Below are 828 nucleotides of genomic sequence, written 5' to 3'. Positions count from 1 at the left end.
CTGCCCCTTTCCTCCCCAGCCCTGTGGAAGGGTCTTCAAGTGGCCGTCAAGACCCTGACCCTGACCTCCGACGCGGTGGCTGCGGGCCGTCACGCGGCGCTGCTGGAGGCCGCGCTGTCCAAATCGATCTTCCATCCCAATGTGGTCACCACGTACACATGCGACCTGAAGCCCATGCATGTGGACAGCCGCAAAGGGGGGGCCATGACGGGGCTGCAGATACTCAACGAGACGGAGGTCATCCAGGAGTGGAGGCTGTACATCGTGCAGGTGAGGCAGGCGAACCCACCGACTCACTCGCCCGCATGCTACTGCCCCCACAGACATCCCTCTCCCTGGCCTGCCTCCGTGCTTCAGGAGTACTGCGACGGCGGCAGCCTCCGTCACGCCATTGAGACCCGGTCCTTCCTGAACCAGTCCACGGGTAGTCCCCAGATGGAGTGGGTGCTGCAGATGGCGAGGGAGGTTGCGGCGGGGCTGCAGTACCTGCACGAACACAACATCATCCACGGAGATCTCAACCCTGCGAATGTAAGAGATCAGATATCAGGGAAGGCTCGAGACTGTTCGCAGGCTGCTTTCCATGCCTCCCTCCCTCATTCACCCACTCCTCCTCCTTCCGCTTCTCCTCGCTGTCTGCGCTGCCCCCCCCCTCCACTCCGTCAGGTTCTGCTCCGTCGCGACGACGCGAGTGTGTTGGGCTACCGGGCCAAGATTGCGGACTTTGGGTTGTCGGTGCACATGGCTGCGGAACAGAGCCACGTGTCGAACACCAAGAGGGCACGCCGTTCTACACAGCACCGGAGGGTGAGAGGGGGCCTGCTGCTG

General features: G+C 63.0%; 1 protein-coding gene across 1 annotated transcript in view; it reads left to right on the top strand.

Annotated features, from left to right (window-relative positions):
* VOLCADRAFT_87683 (uncharacterized protein) overlaps nt 1–828 on the top strand; it is a gene marked incomplete at both ends in the record, with an annotated part of 6,588 nt that overhangs the window by 1,314 nt on the left and 4,446 nt on the right. The window contains 3 exons of the mRNA XM_002947453.1: nt 20–270; nt 358–531; nt 667–807. Of these exons, the coding sequence (XP_002947499.1) occupies nt 20–270; nt 358–531; nt 667–807 (566 nt within the window). The remainder of the gene's footprint in view (nt 1–19; nt 271–357; nt 532–666; nt 808–828) is intronic.

This window comes from Volvox carteri, assembly GCF_000143455.1.
Source record: "Volvox carteri f. nagariensis unplaced genomic scaffold VOLCAscaffold_6, whole genome shotgun sequence".
NCBI lineage: Eukaryota > Viridiplantae > Chlorophyta > Chlorophyceae > Chlamydomonadales > Volvocaceae > Volvox > Volvox carteri.
This window is presented reverse-complemented; position numbering and strand designations above follow the sequence as displayed.